This window comes from Patiria miniata, unplaced genomic scaffold, assembly GCF_015706575.1.
Source record: "Patiria miniata isolate m_02_andy unplaced genomic scaffold, ASM1570657v1 HiC_scaffold_13, whole genome shotgun sequence".
Classification (NCBI taxonomy): domain Eukaryota; kingdom Metazoa; phylum Echinodermata; class Asteroidea; order Valvatida; family Asterinidae; genus Patiria; species Patiria miniata.
In genome coordinates this window covers 12,002,337-12,026,969 of record NW_024037051.1, presented here as the reverse complement: position 1 = coordinate 12,026,969, position 24,633 = coordinate 12,002,337, and the positions used below count along the sequence as shown (strand labels likewise).

The 24,633-nt window shown below is 39.7% G+C and overlaps 1 protein-coding gene across 1 annotated transcript in view; it reads right to left on the bottom strand.

Moving 5' to 3' along the window:
• The window catches only part of LOC119721587, a 97,266-nt gene that overhangs the window by 2,052 nt on the left and 70,581 nt on the right, over nucleotides 1-24,633 (bottom strand). The window contains exons 11-23 of the mRNA XM_038191666.1: nucleotides 18,202-18,459; nucleotides 17,709-17,966; nucleotides 16,854-17,108; nucleotides 15,506-15,757; nucleotides 14,204-14,800; nucleotides 12,592-12,695; nucleotides 9,529-9,675; nucleotides 7,458-7,815; nucleotides 6,256-6,431; nucleotides 4,599-4,757; nucleotides 3,501-3,598; nucleotides 2,731-2,823; nucleotides 1,456-1,715 (exon numbers count right to left, since the gene is read on the bottom strand). Coding sequence (XP_038047594.1) covers nucleotides 1,456-1,715; nucleotides 2,731-2,823; nucleotides 3,501-3,598; nucleotides 4,599-4,757; nucleotides 6,256-6,431; nucleotides 7,458-7,815; nucleotides 9,529-9,675; nucleotides 12,592-12,695; nucleotides 14,204-14,800; nucleotides 15,506-15,757; nucleotides 16,854-17,108; nucleotides 17,709-17,966; nucleotides 18,202-18,459 — 3,015 coding nt within the window. The remainder of the gene's footprint in view (nucleotides 1-1,455; nucleotides 1,716-2,730; nucleotides 2,824-3,500; nucleotides 3,599-4,598; nucleotides 4,758-6,255; nucleotides 6,432-7,457; nucleotides 7,816-9,528; nucleotides 9,676-12,591; nucleotides 12,696-14,203; nucleotides 14,801-15,505; nucleotides 15,758-16,853; nucleotides 17,109-17,708; nucleotides 17,967-18,201; nucleotides 18,460-24,633) is intronic.

Below are 24,633 nucleotides of genomic sequence, written 5' to 3'. Positions count from 1 at the left end.
TTTTTTGGCTGTGGCTCCCCTTCATTAGTGAATGGTAACTCTCAAGCAATAACGTGACCTGCTCTGCAAAAATGAGTCAGATGTCGCATAATTTGAATTCAAGCGTTTGCCATTTTGAAATGGAAACAGTGAAAATTTGATCACAATTTGGAATTTTTTTGTTTTATAGATTTAGTTTAAATGTCTTACAAAGAAATTTAAATATGGTACGAAAAAGACTAACAAAATAAAGATATTGGGTGATTGTCTTGATTAGTTATACAGTATAATGAGTATATGTGTCATTTTCAAACCCTTCTTTTCTCAATTGAGACGTTTCTAGTTTTGTAAAAAATGGACAGAATGAAACAAGCACAACAATGCAACCAAGTATCATAGAGATCGAGGTCCATGATATACTAAATGAAAGCTGAGTTCATTCCCATTTCATTGATGTAGTTAACTCTAAACATCAGTTTTGCCACAACAAACTCATTTTTGCAGAGCGGTTCACATACGTAGGTTGTGTACTTTCAAAATGAAAATACAACATGAAAAGCCGACCTGTACACTATTGAAAGTCTGAAATAAGATCATCAAACCATTTTTGTCCCTGTTTTTTACCCCATGTTGCATGGCAATAAGCGAGCAGTGAACTTCTTTTCGAATGCCATTTTGCAAAAATTGATATCAGGTTTATTCCACTCCACACTGCAAAAACAGTAGTGTTAATTTAACACCATTCGGTATCTATATAGGACAACACCAGTAACATTTAACACCAGATGGTCCTATATAGATACCAATGGTGTAAATTTAACACTGCAGTTTTTGCAGTGCACTGCCTTTTGTCCGGCCAAGAATCATCAAAAAGCCAAAATTTGATGCCATAACAAAGTGCAAATACACACTAAACTGTGACCTCAAATGACAGGACTTAATGGACATACTGGAAATGTTCTTGCAAGTTAAAATGATCAAGTCGGATTCCTGAAAGCTAGTGGCCAAAAAAATTCTTGAGCCGGACTGGAGATAAGGTCGAAATTTGGAAAACACCATTGCTAATGGAGCCAAGTTGGAAAAAATGTTGCAGCCTGACGCTACTTTCAAAACAGAAAATAGGACATTTTTTTGGCTTACCTTGTACGTCAGAGAGTATACTTTGATTTGAAAACTGTAAGGAATATGTTGACAAAGTCTTTAAGAGTGTTAACATGCAGTGAAATATTAAAATTTACTTAGTTGGGCACACATTCGTCTACAAATCTCTCTTAAAGATTTTGTCAACATATTCCTCACAGTTCGCACATGAAAGTATACTCTCTGAGGTACAAGGTAAGCCAAACAAATCGTTTCTGTTTCAAATGTGGCGTCAGGTTGCAACATTTTTTCTGCCAAGTTTCCCACAGTGACCTAATTCTTAAAGCTGAAACTGAAGACAACATCAAGATTTGGAAAACACCTCCCAAAACTCACCCCAGCATCCGACGGTCACCCGCACGATGGACCTGTTTAGGAACTCGTCCCGTTCGAGAACCACCTGCCAGAAGAGGTTGAGCGACTCGACGGCGGTCCAGCTCAGGGCCACCAGCAGAAAGTAGTGTAGCAGGGCGGCGATGACGGTGCAGCCGATGCCGTCCGCCAGCTTGATCTGGTCGATACCGCCCAGGAACAGCCCGCTCAGGAATAGCAGCGCTATGCAGAGATTGATGACGGTGCGTTGGGGGATCTTAGCCCTGCTGATACGAAGATTGTCAAATTGGTCATTATTTTTGAGTGAACAGACGCAACTGCAGGGTAATTGACGTTTTACAAATCCCCGTCATCTGATTGGTTGTTCGTTAACTCAAAGACTACTGGGCACATCTTGCTCAAATTACGACTGATCAATACAGGAATTCCTTGGCAATCCAGCCATACTCTTTGTTTGGCCCAAAACAGTGATAATGTTTACACTATTATGCAATTTATGACAAGTGGTACCGGAAAAAAAAGTTGCACTTTTGTATACGTGCAAGTTGAGTGTGAACCACAACTTGCACGTATACAAATGTGCAACTGTTTTCGGTATCACTTGTCATGAATTGCATTAATTCGTACACATTATCACTGTTTTGGGCCAAATAAAGAGTATGGCTGGATTGCTAAGGAATTTCTGTACTGATTAGTCGTTATTAGGTGCTCAGTAGTTTGTGAGTTAGACAAAATCGTATTGGAAGGGGGGGGGGACGACTTTCTTTTTTGGTTGAGTGTAAATCCATTGTATATGGTGAGGGTCACAGTATTACCGATCAGATGACGAGGATTTATTCAGGCATGTATATAAAACAAATAATATATGTTTCACATTCGTGCAATGGAAAGTTTTCTTTTTATTTCGGTTGCAGATGGAATCTTGTATAGCACTTGGCTTTGCCTCATGGAATGGAACATTTTATCTGTCCCCTCATTAAATTATTCTTACCACTGCACTTATAATCATTCATTATTGGCATACGTAAGAACAAGACCAACATACCAGTTTTACAAAAATGTTAGAATTTTAGATCAAGTAAAGTATATACCAATACTGCTACAACGAACAGGATATTTCAATACAGAAAATAACATCGTAATTAGTGCCCCCCCCCTTATTTATTACATAAATGTGTCCTATTTGCAAAACGTCTTTCTTAAAGCGGTTGCCATTAAAATGTATCGGCAGCCATATTGCATTTGTTTGGATAACCAAGCTGTCGCAGCGGTACTTTCCTTGCCTTCCGCCACTGTGACCATGGTTCAATTCCCACCCAGGCCGACGAGTGAACGAGGGTGGTAGTCCCTGCCTGACTCCTTGAGTTTTTCCTGGAAATAAAATCAATCCAGGGTGTTACAGCCGATAATGTAATAACCAACAGATAAAAAAACACCAACCAATAATGTCACAAATATTGACCAACACTGTATCACTAACCCATGATGTAACAATTGAAACTTGACTGATAGTGTAATGACATTTAGAACACTATCAGTCAATTTTGTGTTACATTATCAGTTAGTGATACAGTGTTGGTCAATTGTTGTTACATTATCGGTTGGTGATATGTTATCAGTTGATTGTTACATTATCAGTTGTAACACAGGGTTCATATCTTTCATCTCTGAAAGTTAACAGTTCTTCATTGTCTTCTGTCTAGCTCTCTCTTTTGAGTAGGCCTTACCATTGGTTTCATTTTCCCAAAGGGATTTAATGAATATAGATCAATCAAATCTCGTTATGACTTTGAAAGGACCGCATTGTCAGGAAGTTTTCCATTTGGTAGGAATATTTAAACAAAGTTGTGGGGAACGTACAACCAGTGTGTGATCGCCACACACAACTCCATGAAACGATTGTGTTTATATCTAGCTTGTGATTTGACTAGTGAGTGGTTTCACTTGTGTTGAACAAGTGAAACAATTAGCTGTGAATGTGATTGCCTGTTCCGACAGACATCGCAAGACAAACCCCTCGGTTTCCGAAACGGAGGCACTTAACTTACCATATGCACATACTGATCATGGTAGCAGCCGTCAACATGCCGATGCTCAACACGCAGCCAGCAAAGACTATGATGTCAATCATGAAGACTTTGGGTGTCTGTTGGTATAAGGATATTGCAAAGCTCATAAAATTGAAGAAACAAGTCACTGACGAAGTCTCAGTAAAAACAATCAAGCCTGTTAACATTAATTAACCCTTTAGAACAGCATTCAAGTTGGCCAAGGACGTGTTACACCTTTGGGTATTCGTTCACCTCAAAATATCAATATGAATGCAACTTTAAAATGTGATCGTGGATACACTTATATGTCTCATTCCGTTTTGAGTCTTTAAGGAACGGTTCTACTCGAATCGAGTCTACAGAAGGATTCTATCATATTTCGCGGTTCCGAGTATAATTGTGCCTTTAATAAGGAAAATCCACAAAGATCTTGAAAATAAAATCAAGCCTGTTAACATTAATTAAAACGTTAGAACAGCACTCCAGTTGGCCAAGGATGTGTAGCACCTTTTGGTAATCTTTCACCTCAAAATATCAATATGAATGCAACTTTAAATGTGATCGCAGGTACACTCATATTCCTCATTCCGTTTTTGAGTCTTAAAGGAAGGGTTCTGCTTGTTTCGAGTCAACAGAAGGATTCTATCATATTTCACGGTTCCAAGTACTATAATTGTGCCTTTAATAAGGAAAATCCTCCAACCACAGAGATCTTGAAAAAAAATCAAGTTAGCAAAGAGGGTTTTTTCGCCTTTCACCAATGCGACCTGGATTTGGCAAAAGGATTCTTGGTTTCTCTTTAAACCCCCCCAAAATAATTAAACCAAATTAATCCCTTTTGTGTTTCTCTTCCAAACCCTGCATGCTCGTGAGTCCCTACATGTTTGTTTCTTGTACCTCCGTTATTTTGCCTCTGAAGAAGAACTTGTTAAGTTTGCAACGTCAGGCCACATTTTTTTTTTTTACAATGTTTCAAATTTATCCTTGTTTCCACAGTTATGATTGAAAGTGTGATGAAGTCATCTCCCGATCAGGGTTTATGTTTCTACCAAGTTTCAAGTTCATTCTTCAATCTTTTCAAATGTTGAGACTTACCAGACGCAGTGCAAAGTGAGTAAGGTGGTTACAGGAGCAGACGATGTGGCCGGATGCCAGCGTGTGGGCCAGGTGGCATCCGTTGGTCGACCAGGCCCCGTCACCCTCAGCGAGGGACCGGTTCCAGAACACGCACTCTGACTCCCGGCCGTGATACTCCTGCGATTGAGATTCGGAAATTTTCTTTATCTTTACAGAAAAGCCGAGATGATTTTTTTGCATGTTTATCAACACACTTTGCCTGATTGAAGGTCATGTAAAATGTAACACAAACAAGAAATACAGGGTGAGTAAAAAAAAAACGAAACCCAAAATGTCGGGACCATTGTTTTAGTGAAGTTCTGCATGTAGCACTTTCAAAATCTAGGGTAACAATTTTAAGGTTCTGTCCACGGATCACAAAAACAGTTCAGTGTTCTTTCAGCAAAACGAAAACAAATCACTTCGCGGATGTGTGTGAATTGACAGAATTGTTTTTGTTTTGCTGAAGAACGCACACCTTTTTGTGATCCGTTGAGAGAACTTTAAAACGGTGGTTGTGTTTAAAATTCCATAACTTGAAAAGTACATGAGTGATTTCAATGTTTCTTGTACTAAAAGAAAGCATATGAATTGGGCTTTCATATCCTAGATGTTGAAAGTGCTACATGCAGAACTTTACTAAAACAATGGTCCCGACATTTGGGTTTCGCTTTTTTTGACTCACCCTGTTCATCAGCTCACTTGTTTTCACAGTTATGAACGAAATTTCACGATCGGGGTTATGTTTCTACCAAGTTTCAAGTTCATAATGTGAACCGTTCATATTGTGTACCCCTAGCTTGAAGAGTCAACTTCATTCTTCGCCAATGACTGAAGACTCAATCTTCAATTTGAGTAGTGACTCACAGTAACCAATGCTTAAAGACCCAACTTCAGTTTCCAGTCCAATGATTGTATCTTGAGTTAACCAGTCCCATGATTAAAACTCAACTTCAATCTATATTACAGATCAGGTGACCCATATCGCATTGCTGAAAGCTCATCTTCACCTTTAAAGGGCCAAGTCATGCAATGTGATTTTTTTTTTATAGCAATGCAATCCTTGAAAATGCATCTTCGTGTCCCATTTAACCTTATTTCAATTTTCGTTTTGCCATTTTCAAGGGTATATTGGTGCCTTTTTGGTTCTTCCATAATTATTCATGAGCCAAACTGTGATGTCGTTCCGGGCAAGATCTCAATGTTACAGCTTTCTCAGCACAAAAAGTTACTAGAAATTTGGATATATTCCGCTGTCATAAATTTACACTTCCATACGTTGTTGTGTAAGTACATGGTATAGTAAGCCAATGAGTAACCCTTTCTCACCAATGTTTTCAATGAGTAAATTTTGGGTTGACAATTTGAACAGAAACCCAGAAACTGAACAGTGTCTTCCTGAAATGACTTGCAGCATCAGCGCCCTCAGCTGTCTGAAAAAAATTAATATGGCTCTATGGAAAAAGCATTAAACTTTTTCAATGTAAAAAGAAGTGCACTTTATCAATATACTTAACCGAAAAGGAATGTCAGATATAGTTTTCATACATAAGGAGTAGAAAGGTGCACAAAAATGTGTTCCTAAAAATCATTCATCGCTTGAACCCTTTAATCCTCAAATACTTAACAAACCCACCTGCCAAGGTTTGAGCGTGATGATCGCCGAGTCGTTGTGCAGGTATATCTCCCTCATGACACCGGCCACGCTGGCAGCTATCACCGCGCTGTTGATGTCAACCTCTTCCTCTGGTTGGAATAACTTGGTGTCGTTGTAAAAGGTGAAAATAGCCGGGTAGGATGAGGATGCCGTTCCTGAAAGCAAATGACATAGTAGATGACTATTTTGTGACTATTCTTTTGAATTAGTTTTGTTTTGTGAGAGATACTATAAATTAGATGAAACACCTTAGTGAAGACTTGTCTCAGACAAAAAAAAACTCAATCTTTTGATCTGTGATGAAAGTAGAGTAAACTTGGTTATTCCAGGTTGTGCAGTTTGATTTGGTAGTCTAAAGCATGCTAGACCTTTTTCGAGATAGACAGACAAACAGAATAGCAGGGGAACTTCTTTTGGTCTTAAAGGATGCAGTATTATGATCAGTGGCGCACCCAGGATTGGGCTTTGAGGAGGGGACCACAATTTTTTTTACACATTTTTTTGTAAAAAAATTTTATTGGGGGGGGGGGGGGACGGACTATTTTTACGCTGGTGGGGCCATTTACACCCCTATTAGGCCTATATTACTCGAAAATAGGCCATATACATATCACCATGGTCAAATCGTGGGACTAAAAAAAATGGAATCAAGCCCCCCAGCCCTTGGGCGCGCCACTGATTACGATTATCCAAAAGAATTGATTTAAGTGCATAATGGTAAGTACCACTCTTCCGAGGCAAAGTTCAAGTGTAGTGTGTTAAAAACAGTTTTACATCCGTGTCGATTTAGGGCTCAATTTCATTAAAAATGCATACCCCGTGTTCTTCCAAAAAATTAAATTATATCTCCTAATTAATTTTAAATTTATATGTTTTGTTTTAACTAAAAACAAATTCTGATTTTAGGCGTCTGCAAACCTATGAAAAGGGTTTGCATTTTGTGCACCAATAACCCGGCCCGCGAGAGCCAAATTTATTGTCTGCCAGATAAAAATTTGAATTTTGTGAAGAAACAGTTCAATAACTAAACGCCGGTGAATTTCTTTGTTCAAAATTTCATTCAAAAGTAAATCACTTTTTATGAAAAACAAATCTAATTTTCGAGGTGAAACTCGAAAATACCACGTGAAGTGGAATGATCTTTAAGGAATTCAGAAAATATAGGAAGTCGATTAACCTACCTCGGGCAGAGTCGTACCAAAACACCTCGGTTGGAAGTGAAATCGACACGACGACATCGTCATACTCCGATGTTTGCACCTCGTCGACGGTCTCCCCTTCCCCAGAGAAATGCGTGGAAGCCCCGCCGGTCCGCACCGTGTAGGTCACGCTGGAGTTGCGGGGGACCGACACGGTCCAGGCCGCCAGGTTGGACTCGGTGCTGACGAAATTCTCGCCGCCCCGATGAGCGTACAGGAGATGGAAGTCCAGGGATCGGAGGATTCTCGTGTTGGCCAGACTTCTCTCCTGCGCTTTGTGGAATTCCTCCTGAGGCACATTCAGCATGTTGTCAACTGATTCAATTACATTTGTGGCAACCTTTCGAATAGAAAGATAAAAATGAAAGAAGAAAAGAGCTATGAGAACATGTATTTGGGGTCCACTTTTTTCCTGTCCCTGTTACATCTGACATCTATGATTTTACAGTTCTGATGCACTCCTCAATGCAGCCGTCCTCTCCACGAGTGATTATGAAAAGCAAAGTATCTACCCAACAAATATAATTCATTCTCAACGATACTTGAACGGCACCATGGGCGTCGCGAGGGGGGGGGGGGGGGGGGAAGGGGGGCACTTGCCCCCCCCCCCCCCCCGCCCTGGAAAACAAGGGGAAAAAAGGGAGAAAAAGGGAAAAAGAGGTGCGAAGCCATATTTCTGTTAATTTGATGGGGGGGGGGGGGCAAATACTCACCTTCTCACGCTTAGAAAATGATAAATTGAGAATATAGGGAAAAAGTTAAGGAATTTTGGGGAAAAATTTGCTGCCCCCCCCCTGGAAAAAAATCCTGGCGACTCCCATGAATGGCACATTACAATGTACCAAGGTAGGTGACAGGGGCAGGAAAAAAATAAGGGTTTTTTTTACTCTCAATTTACAGAATGACCGATTTAGGCCGATTGGAATGAAGTGCAGCTCGAGGAAATTGGGAAAGAACTTTCCAAGTTTTATACAATATGTTCCCCCAAAAAAATTAATGTCCGTCTAAATATTTTTGAAATAAAATATTTCTGGCTGGTACCCATCTTCCCAATGGGGGCGCTCTTCAAAGTGACCATTATTATACATACTGCTAATTATATGCCCATTTTCAAGGCGCATTATAATGGTTTTTGAGCGGGCTTGATGTCAGAACACTCGAACCATTTATTTCAATAAGTGCTGAAAACTGCCCCCCCCCTCCCCCCGTGGAAACGGCACTGAGAAGGCAGCAACTGAAAATACCAGTTGAAAAATCAGTTTTGTGGTCAGGATCACATACAGGAAAATCTACGACGATTGGAGAATCTTGTGGAAAGTTCAAACAATCAGAGTTATAAGATTTCCAGTAATTAAATCACCAAAAATAATTGCAGAAACGGCTGCAAAATTGTGACCAACGTGGCTCAGTATTTAAGAATGTAGCGCTCAAGGAACAGAGAGAAAAAAACCCGCCAGACTTTTAAGTTGTAGCGGCTCACAAATTCTTCGACGTTCATGTTAAGTTTAAAGTTGGTCGTCTTTTTTATTTTGTATTATTTTGGTACAAAGAGGTGACATCAAACCTGAAGTGTCATGATCCCAAATAAGATATAATACAAAATAATGCTATGTTTTTACTCGGCCTGTAATTGGTGGTTACTCGCTGTTGGCTGGGGAACAAATATATTAAAAAATAGAAATATGTTTCATATCCCGGGGCTATAAAAAGTGGACTTAATTGATTAACGACACACTAGGTGCCTGATGTTGTTTGTCAAGTTAACACAGGAAACAAAAGTCCAAATTTGCCACATCCTGTTTGACAAGCTGACAAATTGAAGCCACAGGTGGCTCAGAAAATGTGCAATGTTTATGCCAAGTGACGTGCTCAATTTACTCTTGCGCTGACATTTCCCGCTTAATTAAATCCCCTTGGGAATCTCCTCTACGCAACTGTGAGCATGCGTGTTTTGTTCAAGGGTAAAATTGGGCACAGGGAACGAGTAGCACGATCCTCGGTATTAAATGATGGGAGATGTAAGATAAGATAATATATTTCAAGGCCGCATTACATTTGATGAGGTGGATCCGACCACGGATATGTGCTCCAGGATCGTGGTGTATGACTCGATGCCCTCGGCCGATATGGTACCGTGGGCCGTTGATATCACTCTCAGCGCTCCGGTGAAACTTTCGACGTTCTGCGAGTTGACTGCTACCTGTTTGGGAACAGATTGAAAAAAAAGAGTTGCAAACATCATCAGCTGGGGTATATGACTCTAAAATCTGGGGATTTGAAAGTGCCATGCAATGCATTTTTCTTGGTAACATATTTTGTGTAGCTTAATTTCTACTTAAGAAAAGTATTTGAAATCCCTTTTTAGTTAATTTGACTGAAAAGTGCACTTTTTTTTGACATTTAAAATTGTCCATGCTTTTTCGGACAGCTGAGGCCGCTGATATTGATGTGATGTCATTTCGGGACGACACTGTTCAGTTTGGGTTTCTCTTAAAATTGTGAACCCAAACATTTGCTCATTGAAACATTTGTGAGAAACGTTTTCTCCTTCGCTCACTGCTATATACTGACACAACAACCAATCACCCAAAGAAAATATACAACAGCAAAGTACATGTATCAAAAGTGCTGGCAACTTTTAGCACAGAAATAGCTGTAACATTGAGGTTTCTGCCTGAAATGACATCACAGTTTTGCTCGTAAATAAGGAAATTTGCATTAACATAAAAACCAGAAAGGCATCATAACGATACCCTTGAAAATGGCAAAATGAAAATAAAAAATACTTTAAATGGGACACAAAGGTGCACCGTTCAAGGACTGCATTAAAAACACAATGGGCCCTTTAAGTTAGTGCAGTCGCACATTGTTCGCCTTCTGTGACCCACGTTTATTAGCACTCTTGCGTATTCTCTCCCACCTGAAAGGCGGGGCTAACCCCCTCCCACTTTAAATAAAAATTGCTTTTACAAAATCTTACACGAAATGAATAAAACCCAGTGTTATTTAATAAAAGTGTACTTCATTTATTGAGCCTAAAAAATCCATTGCAACCACCCTTTAATGTTTTCATATCGTCGCCTTTCTTATGATTCCAAAGTTTTTCCCAAGAATTTTTATAGTACTTGAGGAAATTTGGTGTCAGAACCAGAGAGAATGATGATAAACATCAAGGGGATCCATTGGAAATGATTTGCATTATCGGGTTTTCTCTCCATTCCTTATTGTTAAAACTCAAATTGCACTTAATCGTTTAATAGCTTATCCTGTTGCTCCCTTATGCTGACCTTTTGAATAGGTTTAGTATTCAGACACTTGCTGCCAGACGTAACCAATCAATTGTTCGCTTTGGTAACTCTTTATTGGAATCTGAAAGACACCGTTATCGCCTGCCATCAACTCGTCAAACTGTGTCTGGTCGTAACCTTAGACATTCTCATCTTCTCGATCTCCCCCGTTCAAGGACCCAGAGGTATAAACAGTCACCGATTCCATTCATGGTCACACTGTTGAATGATTGTTCTTAAAGTGTAATTGTATTTTTAGTGCAATATTGTAGTAACAATTAGTTTGTAAGCCAATATTTTCTGTTTTATTTTGTAATTACTGTTTTACTTTTGTATAAATTTGTTTTTAACTTGTAGATTAGACATTGTTAGTCTTTTGACTTGCTGTTTGATATTTTTGTGTAAGAAACCGCAATGAATGAATGAAAAAAATAAGAAGGACTTCATTAAAAAAAAGAAGAAGCAAATTCGTTATAGCAACATGTATAATCTAATCCGATACCTAATGCAGCTTGGGAGAAAGTCAGTTCTTTGCCTGTTCAAACCAACCGAAATTTTCGCATACTGTTCAAACTCGTCAAAATGAGTAAATTTCAGGAGACAAATTTGGCAATTGGCCAGAGTTGGCAATTATGAAATATGTCATTCTGACTAATACAAATTTGTGAGTTGCTCCAAATTGTGAACGACTTGTCAGAAATGTCACAAAGTGTGGTTTGGTTCTTATTTCTCGTTGTCGACTGTCTATGACGAATTGACTGTTATCTCACTGACATCGGACCAAAAAATGGCTTGTCATCGTCCCTTATCCACTCTTCTAACTGGGTCATGCCTAAATTTAGGTAAGTCCCACCACTGAGTGAATATAATTTGGTCCTTTGGGAAAAAAATGTTGCAACCTGACGCCCCTTCCGCGATTGGAGAGTCAAGAAAATTGTCTTTAAATATTTCCTAACAAAATTGGAAAAAATTCTCGTCCCAGATTCATGTCTTATCATCATTTTCGCAATGAATGACCATCATTGAGATGATAAATGAAGAAAAAAGTGGCGTCAGGTTGCAACATTTTTTCCGGTTTCTTTCCCTGCCATGACCAGATGTTTTTTCCCCCTCAGTTTCATGACGCCAAAATCAATTATCCTGCATTACAAGGTGAGTAAAAAAACCCACCGAAACCCAAATATCGGGACTATTGTTTTACTGAAGCTCTGCATGTAGCACTTTTCAAATCTAGGATATGAAAGCCCAACTCATAAGCTTTCTTTTAGTACAAGAATCATTCAAATCACTCGTGTACTTTTCAAGTTACGGAATTTTAAACATAACCACCATTTTAAGGTTCTGTCCATAGATCACACAAAAAAGGTGTGCGCTCTTTCAGCAAAACGAAAAAACAATTTACACACATCCGCTATAATTTGTTTTCGTTTTGCTGAAAGAACACTGAACTTTTTTGTGATCCGTGGACAGAACCTTAAAACGGTGGTTGTGTTCCAAATTCCGTAACTTGATGAGTACACGAGTGATTTGAATGATTCTTGCACTAAACAAAAGCTTATGAATTGGGCTTTCATATCCTAGATTTTGAAAATGCTACATGCAGAACTTTACTAAAACAATGGTCTCGACATTTGGGTTTCGGTTTTTTATCTCACCCTGTAAAGCGAGGGTTTATGTCAATTTCAATTTAAAGGAGCCGTTTCAACAAACCTTGAGTTATTGAAAATTTTGGGGTGTCATTATTACTCATCTTTAAACAGGAAGTTACCAATAGTACCAAATCTTCTTTTTTTTTTTAAACTTTAACATTCTATCGTTGTCCAACTTACGTCAGTCAGGTTTGCCAGGAGTTTGTCGGCGTCACAGTTTGTCGGCATGTCACAGTCACTCATGTACGCCAAGTTGATCGCATCCACATAGCAATCACATATACCTGTGGATTATTTAAAAGAAAAAAAGTAAGGATCAAACCTCTGATGGAAAGTATCATGGAAGAAAGACTGGGCTATGTTCATAAGGATACGTGCTTGGGAACTTACACTATATTGTTATCATTAATCTACAGAATCCCGCAAAACGGGCGACAGATTTGTTTTAAGTCGCGTCTGGATTAGTTCGAAACGCCTTATTGAGATGACAATTTGGTGTCACCCTATTGTAAAAACGACCCTTAGGACAAGGAATTTTGTTGTCGCCAACCATCTAGATCGATTCCTTGTGGTCCAATTAGTAAAAAATACCGAATTTCGTGGAGAAAGGATAAGATAAAATTGGGTTAGGTGACAGTTCAGGTCTGTGCCCAAGTCTATGGAAAAGTCGCCCTATTATAGCATCCAGGATAACTATTATTACTATTATTTATTCGCCATCACAACAAACAAACTTAATACAAAATATGATGACTGGAATTTAAAAAGTGAACATAATCACGATTGCACACAGGCATTCAGTCCAAATAGGCCTACAATAAATAAACACGGCAACAATTTTTTTTTAAATACTTTCATTAAAACGGACATCAAACATACGAACATTAAAAAATTCACAAAGACATATAAATAAGATTCACAATATAAAAACACAAATGTATAAAACATTCACACATTGAAACAAAAAAGAAAATACTGTTAAAAATTACCAAGGTTTTTTTTCTTCATTTTTTCTTTACCTGCTCATAAAAACTATGGGGATAGGTCCGTATCCTTTACTTTTTTCTTATTAGTATCATTTACTTTTTCTTTTACTATTAATTCAAGTTGAATGCTTTTAAATTTTAGAGAAGGTCTTTTAAAAGTTGGGAGAAGGAACTCTATCCTGGAAATAAATAATTGAATCAGGTATGGACTGAAAATTGCGAGTCCCGGGTCACAGAGGGAAAAAGGCAAGGAATCTCCCCTGAGGAGAAGTTGGGAACATGCCCTGATTGATGCAATATTTTTTTTTCAGACGAGATATGAGATAAATGGATAACTTGCGTATCCTGCGTGAGGAACGCAATATGAAAACTTCCACCACCGGGGAAAAGTGGAAGAGTTTAAAGACCAGATTTGGCCAACTTTGGTTTAATCCTTCGGAGGTTTACGTGCCAAGCGGCATTTCCCAATGTGTCATCGTTACTTAGCTCTGATCGATTTTATGAATTCCATGAGGTGATATAAACATTTCCCCAACAGCTGTTTGCTGTTTTATGTTGAATGTTCCCTCATGTTTATATGTGTGACATCAATGAAAACAGACACGAAATTGTAGAGGTATAAACAAGATTGATGGAAGTTACACAAACCTCAAAAGGCTTGCAGAAAACATACTTCGTTGAAACCGACAACCAAACTCTAACTCGGGGAAGGATGCGGTAAGGGTTTTTAAGTACTCCTGGGTCCTCCTGTTTTTGTCGTTAATGAATTTCATAAAAGTTTCAGGCCCCTGATCAATCTTACTTACCGTACTCTCCAGCCGTTATAGCGATTGGTATGTTTCCGATTGTAACCCTTGCCGCAACGGTGGTACCAAGGTATGCAGTGGTAGTTAGATCGACAACCCGAGGAGAGGTTAAGCCATGCAATGTGGTAGTCGCTACATCTGATGGAGTGGTATGCTCATGCGTTGTTGCAAGATCAGTGGTTGGAACTGTTGTTGCAATCGGCGTTGTTGGAATTTCGGTTGTAGTTGCTGGAATTGGCGTCGTGGTTGGAAGTTGTGTGGTAGTTGTTGGAACCGGTGTTGTGGTTGGAATTTGTGTGGTAGTTGTTGGAATTGTAGTTGTTAGAATCGGCGTTGTTGTTGTTGTTGGAATGGGGGTTGTGGTGGTAGGGATTTGTGTTGTGGTTATTGGCATCGTTGTAGTGGTTGGAATAGGCGTGGTAGTTGTTGGAATTGGCGTTGTAGTTGTTGGAATTGGCGTGGTAGTTGTTGGAATTGGCGTTGTAGTTGTTGGAATTGGCGTTGTAGTTGCTGGAATCGGTGTTGTAGTGGTAGGAATTGGCGTGGTTGTTGTCGGCATTGTTGTCGTGGAAGGAATTTGTGTCGTTGTTGATGGAGCTGAAAATGAACGTGCAAAAAAACCACAGAAACAATCCTATATGAGACACACGTAATGGGTGGGGCAGCTTGTAAAGTCCACCAAGACACTTAACTTTTGTAAAAGATGAAAGCTAATCCCCGGAAGATCACTCGACATGAAACTACTCATAACATATCTAATGCTACAACATATTCGTACAGGCCTACGTCTTGCATACTCTTTTGGCAATTCAAATAATAAAGTTTGTCCTTCACTCACATAATTTTGGTATTGGAAAAGTTTAACATTGGTGGCAAATTAGTTCTTAATCAAAATGATATTTTTGAGAAGGGTATATCATGTTTCAAATCGAGTTTAGGCTAATTATAGAAAGATCAAAACAATTCTATGTAAACATTATTGTAAGGATGTAAAATAGATTTTAAAAATCTCTGTATGAGTTTGTTTAAAACAGTACATTCATTCACCTCCCTTTACTACATAACATGCAAATACGTAAATTGGTATGTAGTGTAAACTTCGCCTAAATGGAACTTGCAAAGTATTAGGAGATAATCCATGTGAAATGACCGGGCGGGGAATATGTGGTTCTATCTAGTGGTATCCACTTGACGTATTATTTGGTATTCTCTGACCGTCATCAGGAGAATACCTAAGCTTCAAAGACGGGAAATTCTTACAACTAAAAAAAAAGCTATACAAAAGTATCAGGACATGTATACCTTCCAAAATGGTCACCACAAATTCGCAGGTGGCGGTGTTGTTGGACGCATCGGTGAACGTGTACGTCACGTTGGTCTGGCCGGCGGGGAAAGCCGAGTTGGACCGGTGCGTTGTCGTCCACGTCACCGGCAGGTTGGAGTTGTCCCGGACTTTGGGCCTGTTCCATTTTACGATCACGCCCGATGTGGCGTTTCCCGGTGTGGTCTTGTTGATGTCCGATGGGCATCGGAGGATGACCGGCAGTTCATCGTCTGGGAAGGGAAAAGGAGGGATGGAGAATCCTCAAACGTTGGCCAAATTACTTGTTTCAATTCTTTCTGACACAGCTAGGCATTGTAACTTCGAGTTCAAACTTAGAGAAGACCTGATGAACATTATGTTCAGTTTTAAGTGGTTGTTGCAAATCCCCCATCAATAATCACTTGTTTCAATTCTTTCTGATACAGCTAGGCATTGTAAATTCAAGTTCAAAGAAAGTGTCAGAAGAAGACCTGATGAACATAATGTTCAGTTTTAAGTGGTTGGTGCAAATTCCAAATCAATAATCCAGGGAAATCCAAGAGGCAGGGATTTAAAACCATATCACGTTAGCCTGAATGTGATTCGAGTGCAGCTATAGTCACAAAGGAGGACGACGAGGAAAGATCTTATTTGCAAACATGAACCCTGAAAGTTTAGTGGGGAGTTAAATCTTTTAGTAAGAATAGACGGTCTGACACATCAATCCTAGCAAAAGGACAAAATGACACAGGAGCATCAACAAATATAGGCTTTCCCGGCTATTTTAAAACGTTTATCATTGAAATTCACCTTTTCTAATATTCAAATTCGTCCACCCACATCGATTTAGTGCACTTCCAATGTTTTAATTTCGTCTTTTGTCTGACAATTTCAAATTCAATTCCAGCAAATTTAAACAACGAGCACACGTTTTCGTCCCGGAGTATTCGATTTCGTCTCGTCTACGCCAAACCTTGTTATTCAGAAATCAAATTCGTCTAATTGATTTGATATAAGACAAATTCGATCTCTGAATCTCTGCCATTCGGCAACAGCTTAGAAGGTTTTGATCTGTAATGACGAATATTCTCGACCCAGTTACTAAAAGAGGGTGATCAAACCTTGAAATTGAATTTGAAACTGGTTTTGTTAAAAGCGTGTGAAATTTTTATCGGACGAAGTTAAATGTTAGAGTTGGTGAATTTGAATAAAAAATGTTTTAAAATAGCCGGGAAAACCTCTATTATGAAACTGCCAGCTAAGCCAAGTCATCATGTGTTTAGCTCTTCCCTTTCTAGATCTGATTAAAGTAAACGACATCGAAAATTATTTGTTTTGTTAGCTCACCAATTGCCTCCACCGTCACGGTGAAGTTGCACGTGGCTCTGTTTCCCGCCATATCGGCGAAGATGTACGAGACCGGCGTTCGGCCCACGTGGAACACCGACTCCGGCTCGTGGGAGCCGCCGAGCAGCCGCACCGGGCCGATGTCGTCGGTGGCCTGGGGTACAGCCCAGGTCACCAGCACGCCCGACACGCCTAGACGAATCGTCTCGTGCATGTCACTCGGGCAGCTCATTATCGTCGGAGGGACGAGATCCTCTGAGGATTCAAGTATTGGAATCTTATTTCAACATCGAAATTCAGAGAGTTGTGATCAAGTCAATCATAATCACAAGTCCAGCACAGTTCAAATTACAGCTCAAATCACAAGTCAGGTCACAAGTTTTCAACAAGGGAACAATGACAAAGAAATAATTACAATTCATATGAATATCTTGTCTCAATACAAGCTTGAGCCTGACTGACTTGTGACTGATATGCAATTGACTTGCGATGATTTGTGGTGATTTGATCAAACTCAAAGCATCAACATGATCAAGTATATAGACAAAAAGGTGACATTTTAAATCAACCCAATTTTCGCAGAGTTTCACGATAAGAATTTTAATTAAAAACGCTAATGATCCATATTTTCTTTTAGGAAATGGTAGAATAGGCATAGACCGTTTCACGATACCGCCATCTTTGTGATCAAGTGGTAATTTTTGGGGTCATTTCATTGAAAATGCGTGACCATCATGCTCATGATGGCATGAAGGGCAACATGTTCAATGAAATGCCCCACATGATCACAGAGATGGCAGTATCCGTGAAGCGTATATGATTTGCCTTTAGCTGAAAAGTATCCAATATTCTTACCAAGCAGTTGCACAGTCACTGAGAAACTGCAAGTCGCCACGTTGTTGGACGGATCGGTGTAGCGATACGTCACAACTGTCGAGCCTGGTTTGAACTTTGACCCCGGTTTGTGAGTTGCCTTTGCGGACTGGATGTGACCCGAGTTGTCCAGGACGTCTGGCTCTGTCCAGTCGACTGCCAGTCCGTCGTTTAGGAGGTGAGAGTATACGGGTGTGGTGATGTTTGGGGGGCAACCGCTGATCATTGGTGGTTCTGAGTCTAAAGACAAATTACAGATGAACCAAGTTATCTTGAGGCATATAATATGTTTGGCATTACACGTTTTACTTCTACTTGACAAATTACAATTGACTTTGGACATTATTATGTCAAGTCTGATTCGCAAGGCATCAGATTATTATAAAGTAAAATAATAATGAGCCTGTTCAGTATTCCAATTACGCATTTGTACATCCAGAAAATGGCAACAGCTCATGTTCGATCGGATAGTTACCAACTTCGCTGACGGTGACAGTAAAGTTACAGTGTGCCCGGTTCTCGGACGGGTCGATGAAGACGTAGGAGACGACCTCGGTCCCCGTCTGGAAGTGATCGCCGGGCTCTCGGGAGGAGCGGGTGAGGGGCGAGAGGCCCGAGTCGTCCATGGCTTCCGGTTGCATCCAGTAGACGTTGACCCCACCGGAAGCTAGCGGGATGGTCTTGGTGATGTCGGTGGGGCAGCTGATGATGATTGGCGGCTTGGTGTCTCGGGCTGGAAAACGAAGAATATCGTCAGGAAGTAGATTCAATAAGACTAGGCTATAGAGCTACAGGATGAGTCAAAAAAGCGGAGCCCCAACCCCCCAACCCCCAACCCCCCTAAAAAAAAATTTCATATTTAAAAAAAATATGTAGCACCAAACCTAAAAAAAAAGCAGTTTATTGTGTATTCTGACTGTTTGACAAAAAAAAAAAAAATGACACAGAATACCTATCTCAACAACTGTCAACAACTGTAGTACTCAATATCTTTATTAACAACCCTGGTTAGGCAAACAATATGATTTATAAAATCCACTTTTTTTTTAAGGCGGGCCTACAAAAGGCTTTGTGTTGAATGTTGTTAACTTTTAAACTGAGGTTTTATCGCTGGTGATGTTTGAAGACAATGTTGTGACGACGATTCTTGAAATTGCATTGTCGGACGAAAGAGGTTTTAGGGTCATTGCGTTTAAATGATGATATTATTTGAACGGATTGAGCAATTTCAGTATTGAAGTGATTGAACTGAGACTTTCTACGAGAGCTCATTAGCATGAACAGTGCACCCACAACTTTTTTTTGAAAAAGGAGACAGTTTGGCTTAAAAACGGTGGGATTGTGTAAATATAGCCGAGAATCAACTCCCTGCTTTTTGGGCTTCCATCTGAGGGCAGACTTGATAAAAATTACGGTTGAAAAATGGGTCCTATTTGAGAGAGAAAGTTGAGGGGTGCCATTTGTAAACTGCTGCATGCAGGATGGGAACCATCACTTTTCGGGAGGTGCAGTTTGTTTTGGTGTGAATATTTGCTAACCCACCAAAAAAATGGAAAAGTAATGGAAAGATGAAGGACAACACAATAAATTAGTGTTTGTTTGAGAAACTCCAGTGATCATGTCGGCTTGCAAGTTACTTGGCCCTAAACTTTGTTGATTTTACACTGTTTTCAATGGGGCTTGAATTGGTGTGGTGCGCCCATAACGTCCAAGCATGAACAAAAGACATTGACAAATCGGGGACCCGCCAACATAGGACTGCAGGGATAGCTCTGTTGGTACAGCATCGGTATGGTGTACTTGAGAGCGCAGGTTCGAATCCCGCTCCTGTAAATTCCTGTGTTCAATGTTCTATAGAAAAAGTAGAAAGTCTGTAGTTTCGATTGCAGATAATAAGTGCAAACCAACTAAAAGTCCTTCTGACCAAAATGGTGGAATAACCATCAGACAGTATTTAGGCCAGGCCTCTATAATAACCAATCATATCAAAGAATCCATTTATGTACACGATATGGCATTAATGCGAAAACTGAATGTGATGGGTATCTTGAGCCCATAAGCTATTAATTTAATAAGTTGATTTTCGAAGTCAGATAGACCAAACGTGGAAAATACATCGGAGCAAATGTTGGTATAATCATCACTACTGTTTGATCCTACTGTAATTGACAAAATTCTTTCCAAGGAATCCATGGCTTCAAAAAGTACATGACACTAAGGAAACTCATGAAATGTTGTGGGTATCGAGTCTATAATCCATTTAATATTATTGCCAATTTGTGGGCGGCTCTAGGTGATCCCCAATATATATTTTTTCAGGGACAATGTTTTAAATTGACAAGAAAACCATCTGCACTTCGTGAGGTGATCCAAAAGACCCCGGGGTTTCACACCAATTCCGAGGGGAACGTGCAATGATCGCACATGCTCTGAGGGTAAAACCGAGCTAACTCGAGACACAAATCCTGCTTCCTGATTCTGACAAGCGTGATGGACTTCCCACGCTCACATAGCCCCGCTGAAATCCTTGCTCTGTCGTTACATTAGCAGTGCCGGGTGCATGGCCCATTACAAATCATAGACTGTTTAATGATGTTGATGGCTTTGACATGACAGTTATTTTCATTCGGCATAGCGGGGATGCCGGGCATAATTCCGTCCATATTTTGTTGACGGGATGATGGGTAATTCAGAGACCGGAATATACAGTGAGAGTGTAACGGGTCCTTGCCCGGGTCCTTGCCCGGTGAATGGTCTAAGTTATCCGGTCGGATGGTGATCTTGCGGATGGATTCAAGCGATAATCGAGCACGCTTCCCGTCTCGTGCTCGGTTTTCAAGGGATGGGGTTTGAAATTGTTCTACTGGGAAGGGATTGAAGGCCGAAGGGGGCTAAGGCCAAAAAAAATGGTTCTGCTTCCGATTACATGGCATCCGAAATAGGGTCGGTAGGGAATTGTTTTTTTTTTGCCAATTCGTCACCGTTTTCACGAAGAGCCACATAATGTTAATTTTGAAGAAAAAGCGTTTTCGAGATAATCACAAAGGAAGTTTCTCATATTTTAAAACTGCAAAAAATACCACTTTGCAACAACTTTGTGCAGCAAGGAAACCATCACACGATTCTACGAAAGCTGAATTTTTACATGAACCTGGTAATAAGACTTAATACAGCAGTTAATTGGTGACAATTAATTAGTGAAGATATGTGGCTCTTCGTGAAAATTCAAATTCAGGTTTCCGACATATTGGCCCTTTCTGTTCAACCGTGTATTTCCATAGGCGCGCGTGAGTACGCGCGCGCAGCTGAAAATGTAACAAAGTTATGTGGCTCTTCGTGAAAACGGAAATCTCATTTGACCTACTTTTACGTATTTCCGTGCAATGGGTTTTGTACGCGTTCAAAGGGCCAAAATGTATGTGGTTCTTCGTGAAAACGCAAAAAGCATTTATCGGGATTTCTGCCCCTTGCAACATTAATGTAACTTGGAAATTAATGATGTTTTGCTTACAGAAACATGTCAAAATGGTTAAGTTCATCGTTTTAATGCATAATATTGAAGAAGAAAAAATCAAAATTGAAAAAATGGTAATTGTTGACATATGTGGCTCTTCGTGAAAACGGTGACGAATTGTTTATGTGTACGATCATATGGAGGCGTCTGCGTGAAGTCAAGGGTAAAAGGTAGAAATTGATGGTTCTGGGTGTTTTTTTTCTTCTCATTTTTCTAATAAAAAAACCGGTAGGGGCTGTCAGAACAGGGTAGGTAAGGAAACCGGAAGCAGAACTATTATTTTTTTGGCCTAAGCACGGAGTTTAAGATGTGTTCCCTTGCTCGTAAAAAGGTTGGCACCTGGGGTTGCATGGTTGGCTGCCATTAATTCGGCAACAGCTTTAGTTGGAGTTACCTCAGCCCTATATTTTATCATTGGGTTGTATATGACAACAGCTTAGACCAATTTGATCTGAAATAAACGAATATTCTCGACCCGTTTCAAAGAGGGCGACCAAACTTTGAAAGAGAATGGTAATGACTAAATTGGTTTGTTCAAAAACGTGTGGAATTTTTCGTGTACGAAATTGAAAGACGGAGTTGGTGACTTTGAATGAAAAATCTTTTAAAATATAGGGGAAAACCTCTAGCTTCAAGTTTTGTGAAGGATTGGATTAAATATTGACGTAAAGCACGTAATAGGCCTGGACTCGTTGATAACTAAATCGTTATCATGCAATAACCGTTATGCACTTGTTTTGTGGTCGCGCAGAATTGGACCGGGGTTGAGATTAAGTAGACTGGGAACAAGGCATCCCTGCGCAACTTTGCGCATGCGTAATTTACCGAGATTCACCTGGAAATATCACGTCGGATAAACTGTGACCATTACAAGAGAGTTCAATGATTGTAGGTTGCCCATGCACAAATCCATTTAGATTTTATTGCTTTCCTGATGTAAAGTGATCTTTCTTCCTCTTTGAAAATTCCCCATCCAAATCTCCTGTTTCCTGATGTACTTTGTGTTCTTGATCATGGGTCAGGGCTACGAAATAGAATGAGTTCAACAACCGATGGAGTTTATGGACCATATATTTCCACATTCCTTACACCCGTACTTCGCTAGCTCATAAAGCCATTAAACATGAGGGACCCATGCTTTGGAACAGGCATTTAGACCAGCTAAAAGCATCAACAAAAAATTCTGTTTTCAAACGTATTTTTAAATCTGTTTTACTGGAATCTTATTGTTGATTGTTCTACATTCTAACCATAGAGCTGTATTATACAGCTCTATGATTCTAACCCACTTTATCTGCTGATCTGATAAGACTTCTTTGTAGCTGTCGCTTTGTAGTTTTCGTCCATTGTTTGTGTTAGTCCAAATTCTTGTATAAATGTTAGCGGTAAATTGTCTTTGTTCCTTTTCCCCCCCCCCCTTGCAAACATGCATGTGCATTGAGACCTACTATTACATTTTTTTTCATTGGTTCACATGGGCGTCGCGAGGGGGGGGGGGGGGCAAGGGGGGGGGGGGGGCAAGGGGGGGGGGGGGCACTTGCCCCCCCCCTGGAAAGAAAAAAAAAAAGAAAAAGAAAAGAAAAGAAAAAGAGGCGCGAAGACAAAGTGGTGTAAATTTAATGAGTTGGGGGGGGGGGCAAAATGTCCCTGCCCCCCTCTAAAACTGATAAATCGGGAAAGTGTTGAGAAATACAAGCATTTTTTGGCAAATATTTTTTTTTGCCCCCCTCTAGAAAAAATCCTGGCGACGCCCATGTTAATGGTTCATTGGCCATGGACCTGAATGGTTCGATTAACATTCTTGTATTCCTGTCTCAATGCACGTGCATGTAAATTAGGGACCATTGAATACAAGCTGTGCTTTCTAAATGGATCCCTCTGCAGTATCACAATTACCTTGTATACATACAGATATTTCTTTGCATTAATTTTGCATAAAATTTACGTTGTAAAATGGTATACAATTGTATTTGATTTTCTTTAAATGATTTTGTAATTTGTCGTGTGTTTTTTTTGGATACTGTAGAAAATAAACAAATAAAAAAATATATATATATTGTGTAAAAATGCTACACAGGCTGATAGATTCGTTAAAATCCTAACTTGAGGCCAAAAAAAAAATACTCGGTCTCTGGTCAGCGCGCGCGTCGATTTTAATCATGCGCGTCAACGTTTTTTTCTCTTCAAATTAACACGGAAGCTACAACAGCGCCCTCTATTGCCGCGCCTCCTCAAATGTTTGTACCAAGGAGCACCAAGGAATGGGGAATTTGCACCAAGGCAAATGATAAAGGGCATCAAGGCAAATTATGGAGGACACCAATGTATAATGAGGACACAAAAAAGCAAAATAGTACCCACCTTGTTTGTACAATACAAGCTTGAAAAAAAAAAGCCAAAAAAAAAAAACCCGCGTCGCCGCATCAATTGCGGAACTTCGGTCTGACCAGAGACCGACTATTTTTTTTTTGGTTTTTGGCCTAACCCTGGCGCTCACCGACTGTATAAGCACTATGGAGGTTTAGAGGAACGTAGAGTCCAGACATTATTACTTGCCATGAGGCTTTATAATTATTAAAGGGAAGATACAACATTTGCAAACATCAAAAAAACGAAATGATCAAATTATCACGAAATATCTTACCTGATTATTAGGGAATGACATTCTAAAGCAAAAAAACGAAATGATCAAATTATCTCGAAATATCTTACCTCATTATTAGGGAATGACATTCTAAAGCACCCTGTAAAATAATGGCTCCTGGTGTGCTGACATTTTCAAGAAAAAATTGTATTTTTCCAACGCTGGTCGGCCGACCAGCGTTGGAGAAAATTGGCTTTTTTTTCAAAAACTGCTCTTAATTTTTCATAATTGGTTTTGCCGCATTTTCTTTGCAATTGATTACGCACCTGTGAAGGGGTACAAGAACAAGCCTGCTAGACTGATTCTCTGACCTTACAATTCCCCAAAGTCGACAAACTGCTCCGTTTCATCTTGAGTGGGGTCAGGGAATCAGACTACAAGAACATGATGTTTTTCTTTTTTTTCCCAGCATATTCAAGCCCAAAACGTAAAAAAGTCAGTTTAAAATATTTTCTATAACATTCTACTCCCCCAAATCCATTTACTGCTGAAAATTGCAGCAAGAGCAAATGTTGTACATTCTCTTTAATAATGCTCCTTATTTTCGCTCCTCGAAGTATCGTAAATAGTAGGCCTACTTCGTTCTGATGCAGCGATGAAAGATTGTTAGGTAATTGTTTCTACAATAAAAAAAAAGGCACCCGGAACGGCCGATGGCACAAAAAAGGGCACGACTTCTTTTTAAAAAGGGCACTTATTCATAAAAAAAACCACTAAAAGGGAACTATATACAAAATGTTGGGGAGGGG